This window comes from Zeus faber (genome assembly GCF_960531495.2).
Source record: "Zeus faber genome assembly, chromosome: 1".
NCBI classification, from domain to species: Eukaryota; Metazoa; Chordata; class Actinopteri; order Zeiformes; family Zeidae; genus Zeus; species Zeus faber.
This window is the reverse complement of record NC_137193.1, coordinates 27,619,825-27,645,262: the sequence shown is the minus strand read 5'-3', so window position 1 is coordinate 27,645,262 and position 25,438 is coordinate 27,619,825. Positions and strand designations below refer to the sequence as shown.

At 43.3% G+C, this 25,438-nt stretch overlaps 1 protein-coding gene across 5 annotated transcripts in view; it reads right to left on the bottom strand.

Moving 5' to 3' along the window:
- col16a1 (collagen, type XVI, alpha 1) overlaps positions 1-25,438 on the bottom strand; it is an 82,454-nt gene that overhangs the window by 13,270 nt on the left and 43,746 nt on the right. For 4 of the 5 annotated variants that reach the window (XM_080004716.1, XM_080004718.1, XM_080004717.1 and 1 more), the window contains 40 exons: positions 25,243-25,287; positions 25,036-25,131; positions 24,673-24,711; positions 24,511-24,555; positions 24,340-24,375; positions 23,481-23,603; positions 22,666-22,701; positions 21,583-21,618; positions 21,031-21,159; positions 20,304-20,348; positions 19,903-19,938; positions 19,739-19,792; positions 19,421-19,471; positions 19,194-19,340; positions 17,779-17,814; positions 16,990-17,097; positions 16,335-16,457; positions 16,175-16,228; positions 15,991-16,032; positions 15,534-15,569; positions 15,395-15,448; positions 15,235-15,303; positions 15,050-15,103; positions 14,569-14,595; positions 13,791-13,853; positions 13,305-13,352; positions 13,095-13,166; positions 11,993-12,046; positions 5,510-5,563; positions 5,179-5,301; positions 4,892-4,930; positions 4,709-4,786; positions 2,440-2,484; positions 1,660-1,704; positions 934-987; positions 755-808; positions 481-534; positions 353-397; positions 156-209; positions 17-52 (listed from right to left, as the gene is read on the bottom strand). In XM_080004716.1, the coding sequence (XP_079860842.1) occupies positions 17-52; positions 156-209; positions 353-397; positions 481-534; positions 755-808; positions 934-987; positions 1,660-1,704; positions 2,440-2,484; positions 4,709-4,786; positions 4,892-4,930; positions 5,179-5,301; positions 5,510-5,563; positions 11,993-12,046; positions 13,095-13,166; positions 13,305-13,352; positions 13,791-13,853; positions 14,569-14,595; positions 15,050-15,103; positions 15,235-15,303; positions 15,395-15,448; positions 15,534-15,569; positions 15,991-16,032; positions 16,175-16,228; positions 16,335-16,457; positions 16,990-17,097; positions 17,779-17,814; positions 19,194-19,340; positions 19,421-19,471; positions 19,739-19,792; positions 19,903-19,938; positions 20,304-20,348; positions 21,031-21,159; positions 21,583-21,618; positions 22,666-22,701; positions 23,481-23,603; positions 24,340-24,375; positions 24,511-24,555; positions 24,673-24,711; positions 25,036-25,131; positions 25,243-25,287 (2,439 nt within the window). The remainder of the gene's footprint in view (positions 1-16; positions 53-155; positions 210-352; positions 398-480; positions 535-754; positions 809-933; positions 988-1,659; positions 1,705-2,439; positions 2,485-4,708; positions 4,787-4,891; positions 4,931-5,178; positions 5,302-5,509; positions 5,564-11,992; positions 12,047-13,094; positions 13,167-13,304; positions 13,353-13,790; positions 13,854-14,568; positions 14,596-15,049; positions 15,104-15,234; positions 15,304-15,394; positions 15,449-15,533; positions 15,570-15,990; positions 16,033-16,174; positions 16,229-16,334; positions 16,458-16,989; positions 17,098-17,778; positions 17,815-19,193; positions 19,341-19,420; positions 19,472-19,738; positions 19,793-19,902; positions 19,939-20,303; positions 20,349-21,030; positions 21,160-21,582; positions 21,619-22,665; positions 22,702-23,480; positions 23,604-24,339; positions 24,376-24,510; positions 24,556-24,672; positions 24,712-25,035; positions 25,132-25,242; positions 25,288-25,438) is intronic. The other variant, XM_080004719.1, reaches the window with a different exon arrangement.

The following is a 25,438-nucleotide window of genomic DNA, read 5'->3' as shown; positions in this document are numbered from 1 at the left end:
CCATATTTTAACACACCTGCGTTCCTGGGAATCCAGGTTGCCCTTGTTGACCCTTATCAAGGAAAGCAAATGAAGACGTTACAGTTTATTGTATCATCGCACAGTGGTGGTGAAATAGTTCACCATCAACTTGTGTTCAAAAACCAGGCTCTCACCTGTTCACCTTTGGGTCCCCCGGATCCTGCCGGACCTGTGTCTCCTTTAGCTCCCTGCAGTTTACATGAAAGAAGAAGTCAGGCGGGGCAAGTCTATTCATGACAGTTGACATTCTTTTCCGCTGGCGTGCTCTGCTATTGTAGCTAGTGGATCATAACAAAGACTACAAGAACATCAGGGGAGCTGAAACACTGACCTGTGCGCCAGCCTGTCCTTGGTAGCCCGGGTTGCCGGGGGGGCCCTGCAGTAGGGAGAGAGAGGAAGGTTAAAGGATGGAAGACACCGAATGTGTTTGAATTCAAGTCAAATTGGGAAGTTTCTTACCGATTCTCCCTTCACGCCGTTGCTTCCCGTGTTGCCACGCTCACCTTTCAGTCCCTGGCAAACACAAACAAATGGTAGGTCATTTTTATCCCCCCTTGCCTTTATAGGATCAATCCAGCAATCCATCCATCCACCCGTTAGACCATCATTCCGTCCTTCCATCGATTAGACCATCCATTCAAACCATCCATCGATTCATAAGTGTTATCAGATTGTTGTCAATCCTATTCATTCTTGGCTAATGAGGGGTCCATGGCGGCAAAGTATGACTTACAGGCAGTCCCGGCTGTCCCATGGATCCCGGATACCCTGCTGTCCCCGGCGCACCCTGGTGGTCAGGAAACATGCAATCCATAATGAATAGATGAAAACCACATTAGTCTTTGGCACTTTACACTTGAAAATGACTATGGGAATGACTCGAATGACTATGGGAATGATTAGACAACTCGCCTGTTCACCCTTCAGCCCTGGGAGTCCAGACGACCCGCGCTCACCCTGTTGACCCTAAACAGAAGGGGGAGAGTGGAAGACCGTGACTTAGAATGAGGAGGGATAGTTGAAGGCTCTTCCTCGTGGTAAAACAACCTCTTCACAAGGGAGTGTAAGGGTGGTGAAGGTGTAGGATGCCTACTCTAGGATATCGCCAAATTTGGTCATTCTTCGATATTTCTTATGTATACATTGTACATCGATCTTCAAATGTTCTCTCTCTCTCTCTCTCTCCTCATCCCCTGCTCCTGCCCTCCCCACTGCTTGTTTTCGGACCATGTCCTCTCATCTCTCATCCTCCGAATTCCGGATTCTGCACAGCAGCTCCGCTCTCCATCACTTAGACAGGGCGAATAATTGAACAACTGGAGAGAGACAATGGAATCGTTTCTTCATCTGAAATAACTTTCATTAAAGAGCCAGAGAGAGAGAGCCAGAGAGAGCGAGAGAGAGCGCGACAGAGCATGTGAGAGAGAGAGAGAGAGAGCGAGAACGGGGTAGAGAGAGAGAGAGAGAGAGAGAGAGAGAGACGGAGAGCTTAAAAGGAGCACTGATCGGTATTGGAGATTAATTTGCAATGAGGAAAAGCAGGGGGGAAGGGGCCGGGCATTAAAAATAGTTTGAAAGCGAGAGAAATGAAAGTAGCTCGGTAAACACGAGAGAAAAAAACCGTGACGTTGAACTCACAGGTAAACCAGACGGACCCTGTGGGCCTGGGAATCCAGGAGGACCCTGAGGAATACACACACATAAAAAACACCAAACTAACCACTCAGACAATTATGTAAAATTACTCATTATTCTATGGGAATTTCGGTTCCGGTTTTCATCTGGTTCCCTGAATAGCCCCGGTAAATATCAGATGGGAACCAAGCATCACAGCGGGGGAGGCCGGGACAATGGAACCTGCCCCCGGAGCTTCACCGTGACCAGTTCCCGCCGCGGCCACGAGGGGGCTCTGTGGATGCATGGGAAATAGCGCCGCAAAAAAAGACAAAAAATAGCGCCTCGTTTTTTCATGTTGCCAGAGCTCTGAAGCTTGAAACGAACCGGACGGAAAGACCCAATGGTCCTGTCCTAAAAAAGACTAAATGCAGTGAAATTTTTTTGCTCATAGAAGTAATCAACGAATGCGAGACAATGGCGGCGACACACTTCACAGGGTCGCCGCCGACATATTTGATAAATGATTGAGGCCTCTCTGGCTGTGACTGGTTGTAGTATAAGATGGAATCAAAGCGGCGGTGTGGGCGTCACGCTGAAAGTAAGACTTTTTTTTATTACAGTCCGTCCCCCCAGTCCGGACACGCGCCACCAACCAAATAACATACAGATGTAATCAAATGGACATGGGCGCAATTTTGCTACAGTGCTTCATATGAATAATGCACAGAGAAGAAGCCGGCATTATTTCGATTATTGGATTATTGGAGAATACTCTTAGCAAGGTCTTTTGGGAAGACTTACCATGTGTCCTGGTTGTCCTGACTGTCCTCTTTGGCCTGGACTTCCCTGCAATGATGGAAAGGACAAGGCGCATTTAGGTGTAACGGATGCAATTCGTTTAGGTAGGACGCTAGGTAGGAACTTATAGGTTCAACTATGGCTGTCATAACAGTAGCATAGCAAAGCGATGGTTCTCAACTGGTCCAGTCTCAGGATCCAGACAAATCCTCTCACTCATCACAATCAAAAAGTGCAGCAGGGGCTAATTATTAAATTAAATCAAAAGTTATTTTAAAAGAAAAGCTAGTTTCCAAAATCCTTACTTAATCATCTCGACAACGATAAAATTTTTAAGGCCCTGATAATAACACAGGTGGGGGCCCCAAAGTGGACGGATTTGCTCCCTGTCCACTCAAAAGTTTGGTTCCCAAACTTTTTACAGTCAGGCACCGCTTGACAAATTCAACCTCCAGCTACGTACCCCCTCTAGCACAGGGGTCAGGTTCAGGGTCAGGGTTAGGGTCACCCCCCCGCTTGATACACTCACACAAAAAGACATACAGCCTATATAAGACAGTTTGAGTTATCCATCATTTTAGCCATCTCATATAAAACCCTATTTGTGCACCAGCTCACACATATAGTGAAATTGTGAATTGTGTAGTTTCAGTCTTCAATCGTTTTTCATTCAGTTCAGGTTCAGTTCATTCAAGCGAGAAAAACATCATCCAAATGTATCGGGCAGTTTGAAAATTGAAATGGACTGGAATAGACTGACTCCAAATAACTCCAAACTAATTATTTTCACCACTGTCCCGAAAAACAATTTTAACAATCCCAGAGTTAACATGGATTGTCCCAAATTTAAAATGTTGTTTCTTCACATTGTGATTACTTCATATAATTAGTTAAAAGTCGTCCCTAGTGATTCTTGGCATACAGTCAAGACAATTCAAAGGATTAGGAATACAAATGTTTATTGGGAAATAAACAATTGTATTCTTATTTAAATATTTGCTTTCATGAATTTATGTTGACAGAAAGTACACTTTCTTTTCCCAGTATGGAAGGTTGGACCAATTAGAAGAAAATATAAATCACTGGCGTTAAAATGCATTAATTTTGCTTGCAATCATATAAAGACGTCTGGATATCTATATTGCCTACCACGTAAGGCAGTCGTCTCCATGTTACCAGTCCGTGTTAAGACTGGCAAGTTACCGGCAGCCACACAGAACTTAGTGATGCAAGTCTAGTGAACGACTCTTTATTGAGTGCCTCGTCCAAAAAAGAGTCTAATCTTTCATCAGCAGCGGAACATGCGCACTCTCTCTACAAAGAACCAGCCGCCGCAGTCACAGTGGTAGATGCGCACTCCGCACAATTTGTCATTTTGCAGTTAATGGGGAAAATTTTAATTTAAAAATGGTCCCAGGGCATGAGTAGTCTCGATCCCTGGACTGTTTGACAATGTAAATCATAATCACCCCTGACGTAACTACGCGTACTCCTGGGGGAACGCATACCCCAGTTTGGGAATAGCTTGTGTCAATTTTAGTATATCGTTTTTTGGTGTAAAAATGGGATACTACCTAAGGTTGCATTACTCCTTTCCCATTGACAGGAGAAATGCGTTTTTTTCTGGTGCGTCACATTCAACGTCACGGACACGTCGGAAAAGGGCCGTGGCATGGTTCCAGTGATTTGGGAGTGGCCATGTGGCAAGTAGCCATGTGGCTTTGTTGGTCCTCCAAACCATTTGCATTTTGCAAGCTAGCTGCTAATGAAGCCAAGTGTGGAGAAAACTTTGAGGGTGATTATCTTAGAAATACAGTTTGTCGCACCCTCGTCATTAACAAGCCATGGCTTTAAAATTATTTGCTTGATTCGCACAAGTCGCAGCTTGTTTTGAAGCTCCAACTCTTCATTTTCAATGACATAAAAAGAAAAAAAGTCAAACGGCACCAAATGTTCCTAAAATCCGCAGTTGGTCACATGTACAGTGTACTGTACCAAGAGAGCATCACTTGAGACAATTATTCTAATTATTTATGTTATCAAATAAAATGTATTTTCCATATTTAATTGTCCATTATATTCTATATTTCTTATAGTATTTATATATTTTTTTCTTTGATTTACTAATTAATTGTTTTAAGCAATTTTTCCTTTGGCTCAAATAAGGTATTTTTTTTTATTGCTCACAACCACCTGTCCAAACCGGATGAACACATGGACAAGTTGACACACCAGCACACACACACATTAAACCCTCCCCTCCCTCACTAACCATCTCTCCCTTTTGTCCGGATGACCCCGGTACTCCTGGTTGTCCCGGTTGTCCAGGTGTTCCGGTGCGGTCGACGGACTAAATGAGGATGAAAAAAATGAAGATAAATTCACTTGTATTCATCATCTTCAGTGTCTTAAGTCTGAGAATCCGTTAGTGTCTGTGTGTGCAATTCCAACTGACCGGCTGAGTGGCCTGCTCCCTGTTCAGCTTCTCCAAGCACTGCAAGTCCACACAGGAAAAAGTTAACACTCAAGAATCCCCCAAAATATCCAAAATAATACCCACCAGCCATTCCACAAGGGACTAGCATACAAAAATGAGCACCTTCTCATTTTGTGTATATTCCATAATGCAGTGCATGATTCTGTATTGCTAAGAATCATGACGGACCCTAAAGCTGAACATTCTCCCCAAATAACCTCCACCACCTCCCTCCCCTTTCTCCTCTCCCTCCAGCCCGACCTCACCCGTTCGCAGTTGTCTGCGGGGCTAAAGTCCGGCTTGCCTTCCTCGTCCTTCTCTCCCTTTGTGGTGGCCATGCCCGGCACGCCCGGCATGCCCTGGGAGCAGCCCTCACCACTGCAGCCCTCCTGCCACGACACACACACACGCACACACAGACACACACACACACACACACACACACACACACACACACACACACACACACAAACACACACAAACACACACACACACACACACACACGCTGGTCAACACAAACATTAAGCATGCATAGAAACTTAAAACCATTAAAACTCCAATAATAATCCCACATAATGCATCGCTTGTCGACTTACAGCACCATCTTCTCCGGTGGAGTCTTGGGGCAGACGTTGGAGCCCGACAGGGTTCTAAAAGTTAAAAAAAACGGTACATTTTCGATTTCTTTGTGGACAGCAGTTGAATGGAGTTTATATCCACAACCGAAAATGTTGTAGTATCAGTGTTGAGGAGATGGAGGATAACAATGTCAAATAAAATTTTCTATGAGTTAATAAGGTGGGAAATTGGCCAAAAATGTGATATCAATGAGGTTCAATTAGGTGAAATTCAAATAGAAAAATCCTGAAAATTAAATCAGATTTTGGGTGTCATGAAATGCCACTGTGGTGGAAAATGTAGGGGTTATGAAAAATCTGGAAACATGGAAAAAAAACGTAACAATGTCCTGTGTTATTATCAATGTCCGAAAAAAATTCTAATCTAAATTAATTGATTTCATAGAGGGACAAGTGTTTATATTTACTGTTGAAAATTCAAAGTGAATCTAAATCTTCTAAAATACAGCTGATTGACACAAGGGGAACATGTATCTTAATAATAATGCAAGCAACAATAATGCTTCTTAATTGATGTATCAATTTATATTATTTCCCCATCTCTTACCCTATACATGTACACCCTCAACTGTGGGTCCTATCTACAGTATATGATATGGGTCCTATCTATCTATGATATGTCATATGACCTTAGAATTTTGAAAAAACATTGTGCAATACTGTCTCATTGAGCCACATTAAACCCCCAATTTTTGGGCATTTTCAACCTAAATTAATTCAGAACTCTTCCTCCTTACTCCTACTCCTAAGTACATGAGTCATCCCTAAAACAGTTATTACTTCAAACTTTGCCTGTGGCTGAAACTGACCAGTTGTGACGCAGTTGGAAAAGGGTAAAAAAAGTGAAAAAGTTCAGTTTGTTGTATTTTGTAGCTCAAAATTACTCAAAACCATCATGGCGGAAAGCATCTGCCCTTTGGGATCAAACGAACGAGAGCAGGATATCTTTAATGCAAGAGGTAATAACTCAAAGTTTCCATCAGGGCTCAGATGCAACAACACCATATGACTTCCATCCCACCAAAGGAACCAATCCTAGGTAAATGGGTTTGTGGTTTTCAGCCCTGCTGCTTTGACTCACCGTCAGGCACGGATTAATGCACAGGCTAGCCTAGGCTGGAGCCTAGGGGCCCCACGTGTGCAAGGGCCCCGGATTGAACTATTTTTAATTATTTAAATTTACTTCAGAGAAAAAAAACCTTGACCCTTATTGGCCCATACGAAACGTTTTTAATGTAAGCAACTGATTGCATAGATGTGTGGGCCATGGCATGAGGCCAGCCTGTAACCAATGCCAGCGAGGAGAATTATTTTTCGAAACTGGGACTAGTTAAAAATAGTCCTGGCATTTACATGCCTCTTGGGTGTTCCGATCACAATTGGACAGCTCTAAGTAAGTCTGTCCACACCTTGCATTAGAATACGTCCCCACATGCGTCTCGAGGAACTACGTGTGATCGGACAAAAACAACACGGACTGAAACTTCGGTGCCGTGTGTACTGTACGCAGCGCTGTGTTCAGGCTGAACAGATTTATTTTGTTTCCTGGTTTTTGTACTTGTATGGAAAATTTTAAATGTGAACATACTGTAATTTGAGTTTTTTCTCCGCTAGACGGCAGTAATTGTCGATGTATTTATTTTTGTTTGTTTCCTACTTGTGTGAAACAACATTTTTAAACACAACTGAGTTAAGGTACTGTCCCGAAACAAATAACCTGTGCGTCCCGTGCTGCATCACGCAAGTCTACCAATTGCTTTCCGTTGTTGTGGGATTTCATTTAGTAAAAACTGGATGTTTTTGTGTCAATAATTACTTGTAAATAATAAACTGGTTTAAAAATCTAAAAGCTGTGACCAGCTTGCAGATGCAATGTGAATTCCTTTTTTCTGTAACATTTCTGTTAATACAGCAGTAAAGGCTGTCTCAATGTGTGCGTGTGTGCCAGTGCGCCTGGGGTGTGTGCATGTAGCCCCTGTAATGTTACTAACACGCTTTTACACAAGGCGCTATTTTTTTTTTCTGGTAAGGCATGATGAGTAAGGGGGGGCCCACACAAAGTGTAGCCTATGGGCCAATGACCACCTTAATCTGCCACTGCTGACGTCTAACCTTGGATAAAAACGATAATGTTCCTAAACAAATTCCTCCAACTAATTTGTTGGAGGTTTATAAAATGCATTATATTTAGCACTGTCAATGTTAATAACATACTTACTCCATAATTTACCATGGCGCTTCATCTAAAAAGGCTAGGTTGTCTTAGTGGCTTGTTTCTGGTGAGAATGCCATTAAGTACATTATTATAAAGATTATTAAATGTTCCTGTTCTAAATAATCAAGTTGTGGTATGGTTATGACTCAATGCACTGAGTTTTAAACACAACAATATTTCTTTAGTCAAATTTGGGCAAATTCAAAAATTGCGATTAGTTGATAATTACAAACATCATGTGACTTTTCACAATTCTTTATTTCAATCATATGACAGCCCTAAAACATTGGTGATAAATCGCACTGATCCAGTCGTTGGACATCTTGGTTGATGCGAATCAGCAAATCCACATGGTTAAATGGAGTGGAGTTTCACTTTCTGAACCCAGACTTTCCAACTCAAATGCAACTTCCTAAACGTGTTCAATCACCAACAACCTAAATTCTTTCTCTTTCCTTTGTCGCCAACTGTATGGGAGAATACATTTTGGATTGCTGCACCACTTCTTGTCTGTTTTCCCCTCATAAAATCAAAGAGGAATCACAAAGTCTATTTAATAAAAGCAACAGTGCTTGACTGCATTTGCCCCCTCCCTAACAAGCCAAAGGGGGAAAACAGTATCTTTGAATTCATTTTGAGTGATTATTTTCCAAAGAACTGCCAAGACGTATTAGTTCAATGCAAAGTGCCCCCAATGAATGTGTTTTAATTAAAGTGAGGACGTAGTTAGGACGTAGTTAGAGTGTTGGCAGTTTTTTGAAGCCATTGCACAGTAAGTGGAATAGCTGGTAGTAGAACTCCACACTAGAGTAATTCTGCAAAGGGTTTTCTTAAGTGAACAGGAACACGCAGGGGTACAGAGAGTAGAACGAGGCCATGAGGAAGCTCAAAAGACACAGGCATAACAAGCTCATGAATACAGTTTTTATGTCCTGATAATAGTAATAGCAGATAATAGTATACTTTATGAGTGTCTCCTCGACACACATATTCAAGATCCATTCCCATCGAGTCATTTGCTATTGTGAATCATAACTGCAGCCCGCAGTGGGACCGATTACATTTATGCTAAAGGGCGCTGGGCTAGAGATTGATGCAGGGGGCCCTTTAAACCCAGAGAGTCCATCAATAGCACCTGGACTGGTTTCAAAGACGATTATACACCTATTTGACATTGTTCAAACTGAGGCCATTAGATGAAAAAAGCTGTTTTACGCCGCACGCCGCTGGCTATAAGGAGGGACGTTTTCCACAATGGTCCTACGTGGCGGAAAAAGCCTCTGTGTGCTAGCACTACATTAGGAGACAGTCTTGGAGCTAGGAAACACGCAAGAACACAGTCTGGGAGCTAGAACACAACATAGGAGACTGCATAAGTGTACATGTCATCAGGTTGTCATGGGTTTTTGTGTATATTGTCTCCTAGCTCTTGGACTGTCTCCTACACTGTTTTCTACATTGTCTCTTAGTTCCTAGACTATCTCCTAGCTCCTACACTGTCTCCTAGCTCCAAGATGGTTTACTAGAATGTCTCCTAGTTCCAAGACTCTCTCTGACAGGGTTTCCTACTTCCCCTAGCTCCCAGATTGTCTCTGACATGTCTCCAGGGATTGTCTAGCAAGGCTCAGGACAAATGTTCTGTAAAACATAACATGTCCATGAGCGATACATCCACCTCTACTCTAGTTCACTGGATCTCAACTTGGGCTCCAGGGAACCTCCAGGGGTCCTTCCAAGAGGTCCCCAAAAAACTAAGTCTTCATGATAATAGTTATACTTAGCTATATTAAATCATTCTAAATGAACAATAACTTTGCAGAGTCCCCAGAGACAAAAATCAAATCAAATGGCCTCGGTGGCTGTGGTCCTCGATATGAAGACGGTCGAGAATCAAGGCCTTAGGTGAACTCGTCTGCAAAACATAAACTTCACAATATATTAAAATCAACCTGATCTGTTTCCTCTGTGCAAAGGGTTATTTGAATGATTTTCCAATTGAAAAGGGGGGGCCATTATTTTCCACTGTGGTTAAAAGTAGGGATCCGGCTCCTATTTTAAACCAGGGATGTGTGAAGTGATTGCCAGCGGTGTTGGGAATAAGTACGGGGGAAAGAAAGAGTCAGACTTTGTATGAGAAAGGAGACAGAGAGACTAATGGCAAACATGTGTTCAGAGTAAATGCTTTGTGATTCAGCCGTTGGCTTGTACTTGCACTATGAAACACAGTCGCATAACATCTTGTTCTCATGTGTGTTCTGGCTGTTTGATGACTGGAAGTACAGATGTATTCCCTCGTTATTACAGTGAGTTTGATTCCCAAACATTGAGAAACTTGTCCCAAGTTTGAAGAGGTAACAGATTTTGGGACTGAATTTGTGGTGCCCAAATTCATTCCATCGTTTGAGGATGGGAAGCCCATTTTTATATTTACTTATTTCATAAGGCTGACATCATATTTGGTGATGCAACCGACAGAGTTTACGCAGGGTTGACGGGGGAACACGAGCATCCTGTTCACAATCAAAAACGGTGGAAGTGTGTTGAAATCAATCACAGGCCGACCCAAAAACCAAATACCTTGAATGAAATACATCCCATTTAGCTTGCTCAACTCATTAGGTTATTTTTAGTAATGAATGTAAATTAAATCTCTAATCAGGAATTCAGGAGTAATTTATATATATATATATATATATATTTACATATATACACACACACAACGATCAGCCACAACATTAAAACCACTGACAGTTGAGGAGAATAAAAAAATATATATAATATAATAATATAATAATATAATACTATATTGTCTTGTTCCAATGGCACCTGTCAAGAGGTGGATATATAAGGCAGCAACTGAACAGTCAGTTCTTGAAGTTGATGTGTTGGAAGCAGGAAAAATGGGCAAGTGTAAGGAGTGACTTTTGAGCGACTTTGACAAGGGCCAAAAAGTGATGTCTAGATGACTGGGTCAGAGCATCTCCAAAACGACAGGTCTTGTGGGGGGTTCCCAGTATGTTAGTACCCACCAAAAGTGGTCCAAGGAAGGACTACCAGTGAACTGGCAACAGGGTCATGGGCGCCCATGGGCTCATTGATGCGCGCGGGAAGCGAAGTCTCGCCAGTCTGGTCGGATCCCCAAGAAGAGATATTGTAGCACAAATTGCTGAAAAAGTTAATATTGGTTATGATAGAAAGGTGTCAGAAAACACAGTGCATGGCAGCTTGCTGCGTATGGGGCTGTGTAGCCCCAGACCAGTCAGACTGACCATGCTGACCTCTTTCCACCGCCGAAAGTGCCTACAATGGGCATGTGGGTGTCAGAATTGGACCATGGAGCCATGAAAAAAGGTGGCCTGGTCTGCTGAATCACATTTTCTTTTCCATCATGTGGATGGCCAGGTGTGTGTGCATTGTTTACCTGGGGAAGAGATGGCACCAGGATGCACAAGGGGAAGATGGCAAGAAGGCAAGCTGGCAGAGGCAGTGTGATGCTCTGGGCAATGTTCTGCTGGGAAACCTTGGGTCCTGGTATTCATGTGGATGTTATTTTGACACGTGCCACCTAACTAAACATTGTTGCAGAGCAAGTGCACCCCTTCATGGCAACGGTATCCCCTGATGGCAGTGGCCTCTTTCAACAGGATAATGCGCTCTGCCACAATGCAGAAATTGTTCAGGAATGGTTTGAGAAAGAGTGACCTTGTCATGACAAAGAGTTCATGACACGGATGTGCTGGAACAACAAGCCCGATCCATGGGGGCCCCACCTCGCAACTTACAGGACTTAGAGTATCTGCTGCTAACGTTGTGGTGTCGGTTTAAAAATCTAATTTCAGAAAATTAAAAAATAAATGTTTTTTGCTGCACACACCTTGCTATTCTTAATGGGTCAATAAGGGTCATAGAACCCGATTTTGGGAAACCCCACTCTAGTTCAGAAATATTTATGTTAAATATGTCCTATATTTATTTAATTCAATTAAATATTTATTGTATTTTTATATATGATCAATTTTGTTATTTAAACATTTTCAAATGTAAATTGTAATGATGGTTGAAGACATTGATGGTGAGACCACGATTTTAACAAGGCCGTAATCCTTCTGGGATTACATGTCTGCACATGACATTGAATGTGGCTAAAGAGCAACTTCCAAACCCCAAATCCCGCTTTCCCATCCACTCTCTTTCCATCACACCCCTCGCTCTTAAAATTTACTTACGCTGTAGCCGGGCACACCCGGTGTCCCCGGTGCCCCGTCGTTGCCGGGAATACCCTGAAAGAAGGAACTGAGGTTGAAGTGGTCTTTCGTAGCCAATTGGAAGTCACGGCCACTCCTCACCTCCAAACAAACGGTCAGGCAGCGCAGAAGCGTTTACGGACAAGACAAGGAGCTGATCGCACTTCAAACGAAACCTCTCCATGGTAACGAGTCAGAAAAACGCAAAAGCGTTGTTAGTTTGGTTTAAAAAGTGTATTTTTCCCCGTAAAATCACCTCGTCTACGTCTATCATGCTTCATGTGTTGGCCAATAGGACCAACACATGAAGCTGCAAAACAATTATATATAAAATAAAATACTTTTAATTAATTTACTTTATCTTTCCGGAATAAATATTACACATTTGACTTTTCCCTTTGAGAATTCTAAGCGGCTTAACAAAAAAAAACAAGGTTGATTCTGAACTAAAAGCAATCAGCAACCTGGATTAAAATACTCAACGATTTGATCAAAAGTGCTGTTTTGGGATTAAAAAGCTGCTTTGCCTGCTGCTTTCTGCTTCCCAGTCAAAGACATGATTCCACTCATAAATTCACCACCACCGTTATTAGAACCATTTCGAAAACCACTGTCAACAAGCCTTTCATCTTTTCGGCAACTTTGAGTTGTGCTTTATTTGAAGGTCCCTCTGAGTTTTCCTGCTTCATAAATAGGACCTTCAAATAATTCCTCATGTCTTGACGGACCAAACTTTCCCCAAAACCTAAAATACCCCGGCAGGTTAGCGCACGATGCACCACGTCTGTTAGTCAGTTTCCCAAAGCCGCTCGGACCTAGCTGTTGCACAAACAACGTCAAGCTAGCGCAGCCTGCGCTCCGTACATTTCTACGGTACTGTCCATTCCCTTTCCAGTCACAAAGCATTCTGTTAATTACATTCGTCCGCTTTGCGTTCACACGCTAACGCAAACACAATGCTAGCGCTTTAAAATGACCCAGCTGCCCAAGCTGAAAGCTCAAATCAAGAGTTCAATTCAGGTGAATTGAAAGGGTGACACCCCCATCCCCACCTGCAAACACATCCCCAGTGCCGCCATCTTACCCGGGGTCCTTGGGTTCCGATGACGCCCTCAGGACCAGGGGGTCCCGGCGGGCCAGGGGGTCCCGGAGGCCCCTGCAACCGCAAAGTGATGGACAACATTTACATGGATAGGTTAGCATGTAAAACACAGATAACTGTGTGTGACTACAAAAGCAATGGAAAGATAGTTTTCTAGTGTTGAAACGGAGATGGGTGGATGACAAATCAGACCTGGGGCCCCGGCTGCCACATGTTCCCTCCGACAGTTCCTGGAGCCCCCTGCGAAGCGAAGAGCCCTCCGAATTACAACATAATACAGAAGGAATCGCAATGGGAAGTGAGAATAATACAATAACTTTATTATATACAAATATAAAAACCCAGTTAAAGAGAAGAGAAAGGCAGAGAGACACAGAGGAAGAGAGAGCGGGATCGATGTGCATGAATGTGTATTTCCCTCTTGATTTCCCCCCACAGAGAAATTAACTTGGAAAAAAATGTACTTCCTGACCATTCATGTGTATGTAGACGACATATAATCATGTTTTTGAGGAGTTAAAAATACTCTCGAAGCCTAATTTGTGTTTCCTTATGCATGTGCGTGTGTCTCTGTGTGTGTCTTTGTGTTTGTGTGTGTGCCTACGTGTGTGTGTGTGTGTGTGTGTGTGTATGTGTGTGTGTGTGTCTCTGTTTGTGTGCGCGTGCATGTGTACTCACCGGACCGCCCGCGCCTGCGCCCGTGTATGGTGGCGTTATGCAGTTGCACTCCCCTGCTTCGCCCTGAAAAGACATCCATCCAAAAGACACCATGAACCAAAGTTATCTCCATTTTAAGGTGAAAGAACTGAAGCTTCCTGTTTTGAAGCTGCCGGGATTATATCTCAGCCCGGCCCTTAACGTTATTATTATTATTCATCCGTCGCCCGGTGGGAGTATGCAGAAAGGAGGAAAAGGAGGTGTTGACGTGGCAGGCAGCTCCAACAGCGCCAAGTTAACGGGACTTTGACGGGCGTTTCTTTTGGGCTTTTTTTTTTTTTTAAACATGAAACAAGTTCTCCTTTTTGAGGTTTTTCCCCCTTTTCTTCTTCCGTCACCTTCCTTGCTCCGTCGCTCCCGTCAAAATCACACACACACACACAGGCACACACACAGACACACAGACACACACACACACACACACACACACACACACACACACACACACACTAGCGCTGATGAACGTGGTAATTAATAGCCTCATGCAGGCAATCTTTGAGGGCGCCTAAAAACTCACTCTCGTCTGCCAGCGACAGTAGACTTGTCACCTCGGCAGTTACTCCCGTCGGCAGCCCCTTGGCGCTTGAGCGTGCACCATGGTTTCCGTGTGTACGTAAAAGGGTGTGAGAGTGTGCGTGTGTGTGAGTGTGTGGGCTGTTGAACCATCTCTTGCGATTACCATCTGTTCCACCCCCCTTATCCCCGAGTCCCCTTCATCCAAACAAAACGGTAGACTTACCTTGTCCCCCTTGGCTCCTTCACGTCCCTGCGAGAGTTGGAGACAAGCGTGCCGACGTGGAAAACACACACACACACACACACACACACACACACACACACACACACACACACGCAGACACACACACACACACACACACACACACACACACACACACACAGACATACACAGACACACACACACACACACACACACACACACACACACAGACACACACACACAAACAGAACACACACATAGGAAACACAGTTAGTTTTGGGTTTTGTTGTTCCAGAAGAAAGCTCACAGGGGCAGCTGGTTGAGTGCAGATCAGATCGCGGGGACAGGAAGATGTGATGGCAGCCGACGTGGCGTTCCGTTCATGGCCGCGCTGGGTTCTAAACGACGCCAAAATCAAGGCCGACTCCCAGGAGCTGCGAGACAATTAAAATTCCAATATTCTCGGTTGCAAAAAAACAAAGACAGGAATAAGTGCACTCACAGGTCTACCGTCAGCTCCAGGCAATCCGTTGGTGCCCCGGGCGCCATCTTTCCCCTGGTGCCAAAAAACAACAAAAAAGGAAACATTTTCCAACAGTTTGCAACAATATGAACTAACATCCAACGACAACGCTATAATTCAAATTCAGCGCTGTAAATTGGATGATTGACACCTTAGTATCTCACCTGTGGCCCTGCTACGCCGACACCTATCGGCCCTTGAGGCCCTGGAGGTCCAACGCCACCTTTGAGACCCTGCAATTTATAAAAAAGTAGGTTTAACTTAGGTTAGGTTTATTGTTGCAGTTGCAATGTTGCTGCACCCAGTAAAATTGATCCAAGCTACCTGTTCACCGGCCTGGCCCGTGGGTCCAGGCAGCCCTCTGTCTCCCAAAGGACCCTGGACGTTAAGGAGATTAGAATTAGAGCATAGCCCACAACCTGCTCGGAGGCAGAGAGGGTGGTCGTTATTAGGTGGAACTTACTGCCATTCCGGGGAACCCTCTCGGTCCATCTTCGCCCTGTAAAATGATGGAAAGGGGGGCATGGGGAGGGGGGTGGGGGGGTGGTCAAAGAATACTTTAAAATACGCAGCAGGAATTAAGCGGTTGCAGCCATCTGAAAGTAATAATAGTCTAATAAGGAAATTGTTTAGAAGAACGAAGAGATGTGCGTGTGGAGCTTTGACTGTTTTGACTATAACCAGCCAAGTGAAGCCCGCATCCAGCATCTCTGGAATACAGCAAGATAATAGCATCATTGGTTCTATGGTGAAATCGGCAGAAAAAAACCCAACAACAAATAAAATGTTGTTTCCAAGAATGAAGATTTATGGCAAAGTAAGGTTTAGGATGAAGGTGAATTGAATCAGCTGAATATCTAGTACCGTCGTTTTTGGGGTTTTTTATTGGGTTGACTGGGGAAACAATAGGGTCACTGTACCTGAGGTCCTGGAAGGCCAACGCCTGCCACTCCAGGTTCTCCCTACAGGGGGCAGGACAACATCAGTATCAGAATGCGTCACCGATCGATAGATGTCAAACTCGGAGATCACAGGCACCTAAAGAAACCGACACAGACCCCTGCCGACGCATTTGCAAACACACAAATACAGCAGCATTCACACCTGGCTTCCTTTGGCCCCTGGAGGCCCCTGAACACCTGGTAATCCTGGTTTTCCCTGGAAGAGAGAAAAAGGTCAGCAAACCTAATGAAAAGCCAGATGTGATTCTTAACTAAACCCATTTTTTTTGTCTTTATTTGTTGTCTTTTTGGAACAAACGAACATGTTTGCCAGGCTTTCCCTCTCCCGGGGAACCGGCATCCCCCCTCTCTCCTTTGGGTCCCGGCACAGCGACACCGTCTCCCACGGAGGCACTTACAGATGAACAGCTGGTACAAGCTTCACCCTGGTTGCACACAACAAATGGGAAAGGATAAATAACGGCAGATCCAGGATGCCCGCTACCAACCAGTCAACTAGAAACACCGGAACGAAATAATACTGAACTATGAATGGTCTAATAGTACAACAGATAGTCCATAGCAGATAGTAGAACTCCATAGTCCATAGTATAACTCAGGGTAGAAATGCAGAAGATGTTAACTGTAGACGTGGAACGATTACAAGGACACTAGGCCTACATTACCGTAGCTCCATCTTAGTTTTTACTGTTGTTAAAAACCCATGATGGTCAACCTTTCTGACGAGCATCACGGTAAAAGTGCATCTAGTCGGGAGGACTTTCTTATGTATATTGCATTGTATATCATGGCAATATCGCGATCAATTTGCACAATGAGCGTATAAAACTTTACTGATTTTACCCTTAAGCTTTATAATTGATGGTATCAACGATAATAACAACCAAAACAGATCTTCCGAGTACAACAAAGACAAGTTGTTCTGGCTCATTGTCGCACGGTCCATGCACTCCACACCTTTTCACCCTTCAGGCCCATGAGTCCATCTCGGCCGGTCTCTCCAGGTAGTCCCGCGACCCCGGGCGTTCCGTCCAACCCTCTGTCTCCTTGAGCTCCCTGGTGTCCCTGGAAATTACGGAACTTGATTTTTTTTTTTACTGGCCCTGACATTCACTGTGTTGATTCTCACAGAGCTTACCAATACTTTCTATCCACACATGTTCGTCTTTACTTCAAAAGAACACACAAGATCTAAGGTCATTTAAGGTAGCCAGAATCTTTTCAAGTAAACACTTTTTCTTAAAGAGTTAGGGGGTTGACAGGGGTAGAGGTTTGTTTGTCTTCCTTGTATATTAACGTCATACCGAATAATCTAAATCAAGGTGAAGTGTCTGCGTTTCCCCCCTGAAGTATCATTAAATCAGATGTGGAATGATTATGTTATTAGTCCCGGCGGTTATCGGAGTATTTAAGGCAGCCTGAGTTTACCCTTAGGCGATGACTGCTGAGCCTAATTTGGTCTCATTTCCCAAAGTTATTCAAGGAGCTGTTTAAGGTGGGCTGGATTGTCTCTAGACACAGAGAATGCCCAGAACCGCTTGCCAGTATGTGTTAGAATGACTTTAAATTGAGGATGAGTGTATAAGTATATAAGTAGACTGAATTAGCTATTGGCTATGACATGTGTATGCATGTCTCTGCATATATATATATATATATATATATATATATATATATATATATATATATATATATATATATATAAATGACATTTTGAGGTTATTGACCCTCTTGTTAAGAACTTACTTTTTCTCCCATTGCACCAACAGGACCTGGTAGTCCCTGCACATGTGAAGACAGAGAAATGTGGACAAAAATAATTGCATAAATACATTATTGCATAAATATGGTTGTTTTCGGAGAACTGCACAGTCCACCCATGGACACAAACACAGTAATCTGCTAGTAGCACTTTAGGGTTCTATCCGTTCCTATAAAAATCATGACCAATAAAGCTTAAAGCGGATATACAAATAATTTCATGGGAAGGCGTTAGGAGGGACATAGATGTTTATCGAACTTAGAAATTCAATTTTGTGGTATAACGAGGGAATCCCTGCATATTCTAACTGAATAACCGGCTTGAATAATCCATGCCCCCTTTGGGTAAAATCCAGTGTTGTTTTGTTTTGTCAAATAGAGCTTTAACTGCCGATCGTGGGATTGAAAAAGAATGCTTTTTTAAATTAGGGAATTAATAATGTTTTTAAAAATGCTGTTGTTTCTACAATACTGGTAGGATTCGGTAGCTCTAGTCTAAAAACAATGAGTACAAAATAAAAAAAGCAATAACATTATAAATAATAACCTCATATAAGGGCACTAAAACAAGACAATGAGCAGTGGCCGCAAGCTACGCTAAAAACCCAAACAGTTCATCAGCGGATAAGACCAGACGGGGAATAAAAACGGCTTAATAAGAACCTTTAACTTGCAGAAAGACATTAAAAACAATGCAGAGCTGCATGTGGAGACACAGAACCATCCATTTCATTCTGCTAGGGCATCAATAAATATTCATGAGTTTTTAAACTTGAATTTCGCCATTCTGCAGGCTGGGCACAAAAACAGGAGCCTAACTAGCATTTGAAACACAAAGAAATTGGCAGAATATCGATCCCTTCCCTGTCCATTTTAAGCTTCTCTAGGTTTCCATTTGTTCTGTAATTGGCCTTAAAATTACAACCCGAGAGTCAATAAAGAGAAATTGAAATTGGTTCAGATTAACTCAAATGAAAAGTGACCGGTTTGCAACAGGCTGTAAGTAAAAGGGGAAAAGGGGATTTTCCTGCAGTTAAAGAAGAACCTACTCGTGGGTAGTCGGTGCAAACGGTGCAAAGTGAACAAAATCAGGAATTACTCCGGCCAAAGAGCCGTCCGTTTGTTTCGTTGGCGAATATTCAATTCAAAACTCAGCGCTGCCAGACTCGTCTAACTCTCATTCTTCGTTCACCGGAAGTCCTCCTTCACTCACCGTGCGTTACACTAACTGAATCAAAGGAACGAAGAGTCGTTCGTAAAAATTGAATAAATCTTTACTTTATTAATCTTTTGAGTTCAAAAACATCCGTATTTGACAATTCATCGGATTTTACTTGCTTCCTACAAAACCTCTATCGTTGACTATCTATCTCAAAAACCAACAGGGGCAGTCATCTCACCTGTTTGCCGTCGACGGCGTGTCCAGGGGGTCCGGGCGGACCCGCCGGTCCCGGTTCGCCCGCAGTGCCGACCGCCGCACTGGCGTGCAGTTTGATACTGCCAGGCCCGCTGCCAACCTCGGCCGGCTGGTACACACTGCACTCACCCTGAAAAAAAAAAGGTGAGGGGGTGAGAGGATTGCACAATGGCGCACGATGGAAACAAGCACAGAAACATTCAGATTCACCTTTTCACCCTTGAGGCCCTGGACACCAAGACCGGGATGCCCTTGTTCCCCCTGCCAAATAAACAGACAACACCTTTTTTAACCCCATGTAATATGTCCTAAACCCTCAATACCCTTGTCTTCCTAATAAAAACAAACCGGCAAAATATCGTACCTTTCCATGGCAACACTGACCTTGTGACAAAAGTACTGAACCGATGAGAGAAATATTCACGGAACCACAATACACCTTGCCTCGCTTCTAGAAGAGACAGCTTACAAGGGCGGTGGGCGTGACCGGAATTCGCAAAAATCTCACGCCCAGCTCTGTCCTCTGACCTTATCCCCCTTCTGTCCATCCTTGCCATCGGCTCCCCGCGGTCCGCTTTTGCCCTGTGACAGGCGCAACAAACACCACGTCTTAGGATCGGAACGTCTTAAAAAAACAGCTGGGCATCAGGAGCAACGAGCTCTCGCTTTCATAGAGGTACGTATGTACTCACGCTTCTCCCGTCAGCTCCTCTGCCTCCCGCGCTGCCCTGTGAACATCGGGGATTAAAACGTTCTTAGAAGTGGACATGTTCATGACAAATGGAAAAAATGAATAAACCCTTTCCTTCCCCCGAGGACCGCTGTCCCCTCCCACCCCCCTTACGGGCTCTTTCTTTTCCAGCTACCAAAGCCCTTTTAACTAATAAGCTCCCCGCTGAGTAGAATCCCCCAAAGTAGACACTTTACGGGCCTAAAATTTGTGTACCGCTGTGATGATCTCCCCCCGGCCAAGTTCGGTTTTCCACTATGTGAACACCCCCCCGCATTGATTCGGGACCCTTTTGTCGGGGGAAGACCCCGTCTACCGGGGACTGGTGCCTCTCAGAGCTACTTTGCCGTTTAAGCTTCTTACCTTCTCTCCTTTGAGGCCGGATAATCCGACGTGTCCTGGCTCCCCCTGTGGCGGGAGGGAGAGAAAGAGTTTTTAATGGAGGTGTCACCTCGCACATGCTAATGTGAGGCACACGTGCGCATGCACAAAAAGCATGCGAGGGGAAAAGAGGAATAAATACATAAATAAGTAGATGAGTAAATAAATGAATTAAAAAGTAATTAAATACATAATAAGCTAATACAATATTAACAAGTGAATACATGGTTTTTAATAAGTAAAATAAATACATAAATGAATGAATAAATACACAAAGAAAAATGTATTTTGATTTCATTGTTTTAAACGGTTGTCGATAGTCTATTTATAGACCTTAGAAGTCCCTTAAGGTTAGTTAGATATGTCATTTTGGTATCCATCTAAATAAGTGCTTGAACTTTGTTGTCGGTCCGCTGGATGCTGTATTTCGGGTTCTTTCCATTTTTCTATGGCAGTGAGGATTGGGGTGCTTGGCGATCCTCGAGCTTCTTTGCATTTGATCAATCAGCCTTGCTCAATATTACAAACTCTGCCCTGACGTTTCCGACTCTATTGGTTCCAAGTGAAACCAATTTTGGTTTGAAGTTTCTGCTGTGGAAAAAAGCCAAATTTCCTATGTACTGTGAGTTAAGTTCAAATGGTTTCTGTGACAGTAAAGCCCCTATTCCTCGACCCTCCTTGCAGGAGCAAACAGGAATGGCTCACTGACCTGTTCCCCTTTCCTTCCCGCTCCGGGCTCTCCTTTCAGGCCCCTCTGCTGCAGGGTCTGGGAGGCGGGGCCAGGCGGCAGGTTGACTGGGAGCTCTCCCAAGGTGGGGCACACAGCACAGGGCTCCCCCTGGGAAAAGCACATGGACCCAAACAGGGCTGTCGTACGCATTCTCAAATTCTCGGTTATTATTTTTCACATCCAAATTCCAGTCCCTCATTGGCACAATTCGGATAACTATAGACAATCGGTCAATCACAGAGAGGTACGCTCCAATGACTTTTTAATAGTCAGGACTATCTGGCGCAATTTGTCCAGGCATTAAACACCATCTGTTTGTTCACCCGCGAAACCCAAAATGCAGAGAATTGTTTGTGAGTGCTCAAACGCCCCCCCCCCCCCCCCCACACACACACACACACACACATACACACACACACACATACACATACACACACGCAAAAAGAAATTAATTGTGGAGGTGGCGACGGACATTAACGCCATGGCAGAGATTGTTTATCTGCCGTGTCTAACAGTGACAGGACAACTGACCTTTTGGCCTCTTGCGCCAGCCAATCCTGGTTCCCCCTGCCGAAAAAGAACCACACAGAAGCACGGATGCCCAAGGAGCTAAATTAGTCCCAACACACTCTGAGATACTCGTGTTTTTGCTTTGAGCCCCTGTACAGGAATTGGAAGTATGAGGGTATTGGGTGTTTACAAACCTAACAGGTACTGAAAACACCAATAAAGTGCCGCATGTACATGCATACACATTGAAAATCACATACAGTATGTTGGTTCATTGGGTGAAGGCAAACTAAGAATTACAAAGAAATAAAAAAAAAGATTTCCCTCAAACGCCTTCAGAAGCGATGGTCGACTTAAGTCGAGTCAAGTATAATCCGTTTTGGAGACTTTTTCAGAATCTTTACCCCACTATATTTAAAAGTAAATATCTCTACTAGTACTTCAGTCTTCAATTTACTCTGCTACCATTCTAACTTTTATGTCACTTTATATTAGTCTTTAAACAAAACAGGGTTCATTTATATTCAATGACTAAAACATATTTTTTTTGTCAATTGTAATCAGGCCATGCATAAGAACTCATCTGCAGAGAAAAGGTGTATAGGCACTTCACAATCTATAATAATTTAAATTAAGAATAGTAATTATAATACTAATAATACAAATAACAGTAGATATTATCTATAATAATACTAATAATAATACTAATACTAATAACAATAATAATAATAATAACATCAAATAATAATAATAATAATAATAATAATAATAATTATTATTATTATTATTATTATTATAATCTCTGTCATATCAGGGCTCCGGATATGACAATTACTTGTACTTTTAACACAATAAGTACATGTAAGATCAAGTACTTGTTCTTCCCTGATTAGAAATGTTAATAAGTCAATAGGTCTAGGGGGAGTCTGGGGGAGATGGGCTATGTTTGCTAATGCTAATTGTGATGCAAATTGTATGTTTTTCCCCTGCTGTAAAAACTCAACTACAAACAAACACGCATGGGTCACGCGCATGTTTCACCAAGGCGGCAAAAACAAACCGCAAGCTGCATATTTGCAGGAGATGAGGTGGACAATTTCGTACCTTCTGTCCCAACGCTCCATTTGCGCCCGGAACTCCCTGGTGGAGGACAAGAGCGTGTGGAGGGAAGGAAGAAGGGATGGTGGAGGGTGGTGGGAGATAGAAGAGGACAGGAGAGCAGGGCCGAGTGTATAGTTAGTGTAACATTGGTTTGGCTCATTTACTCTCTGCGCATCTATCTGTCTATTGTTCTATCTATCTACCCATCTACCTATCTATCTTTCCATCTTTATATCCATCCATCTATCTATCTAATGGTCTCATCCTCTTGCTCCGCTCTCTCTAACCAGGTGTGACGGATGGATGCCATCACACCTACTGGAAATCGTTGTGGCCGAGGAGCTCATAAGGGTCTGGAAATATATGTCCCCCTTTTCCCGAATCCATTTCCCCCTTTCTTCCCTACCGAGGCAAAACGGTGGAACAAGGAAAAGTGAAAACAACTGGGAAAATAAATAAATAAATAAATATTTTTAAAAAAAGTTTTATATATATATATATATATATGACGCAATTCATTTTTCTCGGTTCGGTTGATAGCGCCAGAGTATCTTGCAAAGGACCTTTGCCTCGGAGATGTAATGGTACAATAAGGGCCTACAAGACCTACAAGGTGAGGAATAAAAACACTCTCTCTTTCCTTCAGAATGCAATGGGAAAAAAACACGAAACACTTTCTTTGAATGGAGTGAGTGGCTAAGTTATGGGCCACAATTCAGAGCCCACTGTACTGGTAAAGGTCATAAAGCAGGAGGCTTCAAAATAATTAGATAGGGGGCGGATGGTGGTGCCTCCTAATTGGTTCCCACTGTACCTACCGGGAGTCCTTTGTCTCCGATCCCTGGAAGACCGGTTTCTCCTTTAGGTCCAGGTTTCCCTTGCAGTGCCACCGTGTTGCCCAGATCTGTGGGGAGCACGGGACACACCTCGCAAGCATCGCCCTGGGACAGAAACAAAGGTCAAACATAAGATAGAGGTTAAATATAGCTTCACTAGCAGATGGAGGGTTAGTAGGCCTGTCATGATCGACAATCGAATTGTCTTTTTTGTCCATTTTATGCCAATAACATAGCATAAGCTCATTAGTAAGGGATAATGTGCAGCCAGCCAGTCATGATTGTAAAATATCCCCAAGCAGAGGGTTCTTGGATTATTTTGAAGGGGGTTATTTTGCGATAATGACCGGTTGGCTGCACATCCCCCTTATAACAGGGCTAATTGCTAAATAAAATAATACATTGAGACGCAATACTGATTTGTAATGATTTTAGAACTAATATGGCTAGTTTAAGAGCTTCCATCAAGAAAGGGGGAGGCGGAGGAGTGATATTCCGTAACAACAACAGATTATTGCCACTATTGACCAATCCCAATCGAGTAATCCACAGAGCTGTGTACTTATAGTGTATACCTTTGTGCAGTAACATTTGGGTAGACAGTTAATTTGCCTCAATCCAATTGATGAAACCCAACCATTTAGTGTGACGTTTTTAACATTTTCTCAAAGTGACCATGACATTTCGGTGGGAACAGACATGATTGGAGTCCCTAACGATTTCATTAAATAATCACAATCTGCTGAAATAATTGCCATCAGGCGATTATTATATAATTGTGACATCCCTAAGAGACACATAAAGAGATAGAGGGATTTACAGACAGAAAAACAAGGCCAACCTTTTCTCCTTTTGGCCCTCCCGGTCCTCTTGGTCCCTGACAAAAAAAAACCACAGCAGCAATTCAGTTGAACAGGCTTATGTCCCCACAGCCTTTTGCCTCTTGTTAGTGCCTAGATACAGTACAGTACATGACTAAGAAGGAACCATTGTTTTAATGGAAGACACTCACTGGATCTCCCGGTAACCCGTCTCTCCCTGGAAGACTGCTATCCCCCTGTAGACAGAGACCACAACACAAAATGTCTAAATAGACTCGTTTTCTTCTAACTATGCACAGTGGTCCTGTAATCTGAGTCTGATGTATTTGAATCATCAATCTTTTTAATCCTACCTTGTCCCCCTTGGAACCTACTGCTTGACCTGGAGGGCCCTGAGATGGGGAAAGAAGCAGAACCTTGTCACTCCAGTGAAACTACAGATAGTCAACTCCATCACTGTTTCACGTTAATCCACTACTGACAAAAGCTGAGTGCCAACATGCCAATGGGAAAAAGAAAAAAAGAAAGCTTTTGGGACTTGATGAGGAATGAAGAAAATCTGAATCTAAACAAAGGAGAGTAAAAAAAACTGTGGCCATTCTCGCCAAGCTCATAACATGGATGAGCTTGGGAGCTGAGTTGGCCAAGAAAAGATGCTATGTTCAACGCCTTGTTATTTTGCAAAATCCTTCAAATGACCATAAGAACACACTTACAGGTGGTCCTGGCTTTCCGACCCCTGGTAATCCTGGAGGTCCAGGCTTGCCCGGCTCCCCGGCCAGTCCTTCAGGTCCCACCCCACCAACGGTACCCTGGTGAAGCACCCAAGTTCAGCAAGGTTATCCTCAACTTGAAGTCATTATATGTGAGGGAAGGCTTTTTTTTTTGGTATTCCCAAGTTTTGGGATGAAATGTGGACTGACCTTCTGTCCCTTGGGGCCGACCACACAGATGGACCCCACTCGACCCTGAGAGTGAGAAGGAGAGAGAGAAAAAGAGGATTGACAGGGCGGCAACATTAGTTCTGGTCAGCAATATCATTAGCACAATGGTCAGTGAGAGTTACATTTTTTTTTTACCTTTAAAGATCAAGTTAAAGGAAATTTGAGACATTGTGGT